General features: G+C 38.7%; 1 protein-coding gene across 1 annotated transcript; it reads left to right on the top strand.

Annotated features, from left to right (window-relative positions):
- Positions 1-638: 638 nt before the first annotated feature.
- On the top strand, positions 639-1,025 carry LOC309840262 (tubulin beta chain; the record flags this gene model as incomplete). The annotated part of the gene is made up of 1 exon (XM_082682352.1): positions 639-1,025. One exon carries the CDS (start codon positions 639-641, stop codon positions 1,023-1,025), a length of 387 nt encoding a protein of 128 aa, XP_082538478.1.
- Positions 1,026-3,226: the final 2,201 nt, after the last annotated feature.

The raw sequence follows: 3,226 nt of genomic DNA, 5'->3' as shown, positions 1-3,226 counted from the left end.
ATCAAACAGACCTTCATTTTAAATCTAAATCTTACAACTATTTTGTAACTATACAACTTTGAGTAAGTGAAATTTTTTCTCACTTATAAAATGTAAAAAATAATATTTTATGCACTAAAGTGTTTGGGGCACCTGGGTGGCTCAGTGGGTTAATCCTTTGTCTTTGACTGGGGTCATGATCCCAGGGTTCTGGGATTGAGCTCTGCATCGGGCTCTCTGCTCAGCCTGCTTCTCTCTCTCTCTCTCTGCCTACTTGTGATCTCTCTGTCAAATAAATAAATAAATAAAATCTTCAAAAAAAAAATAAAGTGTTATTGAAGGATTATATTTGATATTGTATAAAGAATAGGTACCTTTGAAGCCTTCTCCAACCAAAATAATCCTATTTGACCTTAATAGTAAAATATTATAACAAAGTATATTATGTTTGTACAGTTTCCAAAATTACTATATTCCCATACCTCATACTGTACCAAATACATTAATGTATAGTATGTCACAATGTTTCTGTGAAGGAAATTTGTGGGAAAACATTTCTGAAATGGATACTAAGTCACAGGGATTGAACTAAATACTGACTATAACTTTTGCCTTTTTATAGAAACACCTGACCCGCAGTATTCAGGGGCCGCACGTCCATGAAGGAGGTGGATGAGCAGATGCTGAACGTCCAAAACAAGAACAGCAGCTACTTCGTGGAGTGGATCCCCAACAACCTGAAGACCGCAGTGTGCGACATCCCGCCCCGGGGGCTTAAGATGTTTGCCACCTTCACCGGCAACAGCACGGCCATCCAGGAGCTATTCAAGCGCATCTCGGAGCAGTTCACGGCCCTATTCCGGCGCAAGGCCTTCCTGCACTGGTACACGGGCGAGGGCATGGACGAGATGGAGTTCACCGAGGCCGAGAGCAACATGAACGACCTGGTGTCCGAGTACCAGCAGTACCAGGACGCCACGGCCGAGGAGGAGGGCGAGTTCGAGGAGGAGGCGGAGGAGGAGGTGGCCGAGGAGGAGGTGGCCTAGAGCTGTTACCTGGTGAAGCGCGTGGAAGCGGTGTGAACGCTTTATTCACTCACAACCTGTTCTCTGTGTGCACTTGCTCTCCTTCCTGTCTTGACGTCACATTGCTGTCCAGACGCCGCCATTAAAGCATTTTCATAGTGAAGAAAAAAAAAAAAAAGTGAAGTTCAGGAAAGTTAAGGGACTTATTTGAACTTGCTTGCCAATAACTTAATAAATATGTGTTTCAAATATAAATGTTCTAACTGCAATGATCTTACTTCTGTACATGATACTTCTGTATTATTATTTTTCCTAAGTGAGATATAGTAGTTGAATTTAAAGGACATTTGATTTTAGGTGATAAAATTCCATAATGCAGTGACTCAAGATTGGATTTTAGTGACAGATAAATGAACCAATCAACCTTCCATGCCCTTTTCTTTTAAACCTATCAAATTATGTCCAACAGATTCAAACATGGGGGCATTGAAGGAAATTTGTATGACTTGTCTATGCATTTCTATCTATCTGTATAAAACTTGAGATTGTAGCCAAAATAAATTTCTATACCTCAGTTTCACAAGCTAAAATTCAAATATGGCTCCCTGCATTTCAAACAATATTGGAATTTACCTAAATAGGAACTCAAAATATCAAAGGAGATTTGATTATGTAGTAAAAATGAAGACTCAGTCCCCATGAGGGCAAAGTATTTGCCTTACAAAATATATTTTTTTAAGATTTTATTTATTTATTTGACAGAGAGAAATCACAAGTAGATGGAGAGGCAGGCAGAGAGAGAGAGGGGGAAGCAGGCTCCCTGCTGAGCAGAGAGCCCGATGTGGGACTCCATCCCAGGACCCCGAGATCATGACCTGAGCCGAAGGCAGCGGCTTAACCCACTGAGCGACCCAGGCGCCCCATGCCTTTCAAAATATTTTAAGATTACTTACAAGCAATAATGAGATGGCCAACACAGAAGTGAAATGCAGGATGCATTCAGTAAATATTTTCTGTAACATTGATTTAGAAGAAAAATACAGTAGTTTCAACTTTAAAAATAAAATTACAAAACCAAGAGAAATGTATTTTTTAAATGAGAGAAAAATAACAACAACAACAAAAATCAAACCAGAAGTAACAGCAACATGATGTGCTGTTAGGATGTGAAGAAAAGTTTAAAAATGTAAGAGACTGAGGAGAATAGGAAAGCTAATTTGAGCACTCCATTTACTTCTTTTGCAGGATGTCTATTTGTGACTCATAGATAATTTATAGATCTATTCAATTAGCAAGTTAGACATGAGTGTGCCTACATCTGCCCATGCAGCTGAAAGCAATAATCTCTGTACTGTGGTGTTATTGTTGATAAAACTTTCTGTAGCAAGTGAAAGAGAATTTAGTTTTCTGCAGAATGGTTGAGGAGGAAATGAATCACAGAGAGGAATCTTTAGAGATTCAAACGTGGCAAATAAATCTGTGGTCTGGAGTGGGAGCCTTAGGCACACAGATGCCACACTCAGAGGCACAAAGTGAAATATTCAGCTGCAGTCTTCCCATTTTGGTTTAAATCTTTGGTATTTACAGAAAATGTGCAACAAGCATATGGTTTCTGTTCTCTACTTCTTGTCCTTTGCAACTTTAACCAAGGTTGTTTCCCACTTCCTGCAAGTTAAACTCTCCATGAATGTGCCCAACGTATTTGTCAATCCAGCAGGCTATGTTAGAGATTTAATGAAAAGAGGTACTCTAATGAAATTTGTGAGAGGAAACTGAATTTACATTAGAATTTATTTTAGGTTGAACTCAGATGGTATTTGATTTTAAAATGTGGGATTATGGACATTGGGGAGGGTATGTGCTTTGGTGAGTGCTGTGAAGTGTGTAAACCTGGTGATTCAGAGACCTGTACCCCTGGGGATAAAAATATATGTTTATAAAAAATTAAAAATTTTTAAAAAAGTGACATCACCTCTTTGCACTGATTTCCTAGCAAGTAATCCAACATTTTGGATAGTGTATGTCATGAAAATCTTGGATATTAGACAGATGCTTTTTATTAGAGGCTCTTAAGCTGAAGAAAATGTAAGACCTTTTAAAATCCCAGGCCTTATCTATTACATCTCTTGCAGATAGATAGCTAAGAGAGAGATAGGAGCAGGAAGAGTAGTTCAAGCATAGCCTATCCATTTTGTTGGCATTATGGCTTTTCTATTAATTCA

Source organism: Mustela nivalis, assembly GCF_964662115.1.
Source record: "Mustela nivalis genome assembly, chromosome: 9".
NCBI lineage: Eukaryota > Metazoa > Chordata > Mammalia > Carnivora > Mustelidae > Mustela > Mustela nivalis.
This window is presented reverse-complemented; position numbering and strand designations above follow the sequence as displayed.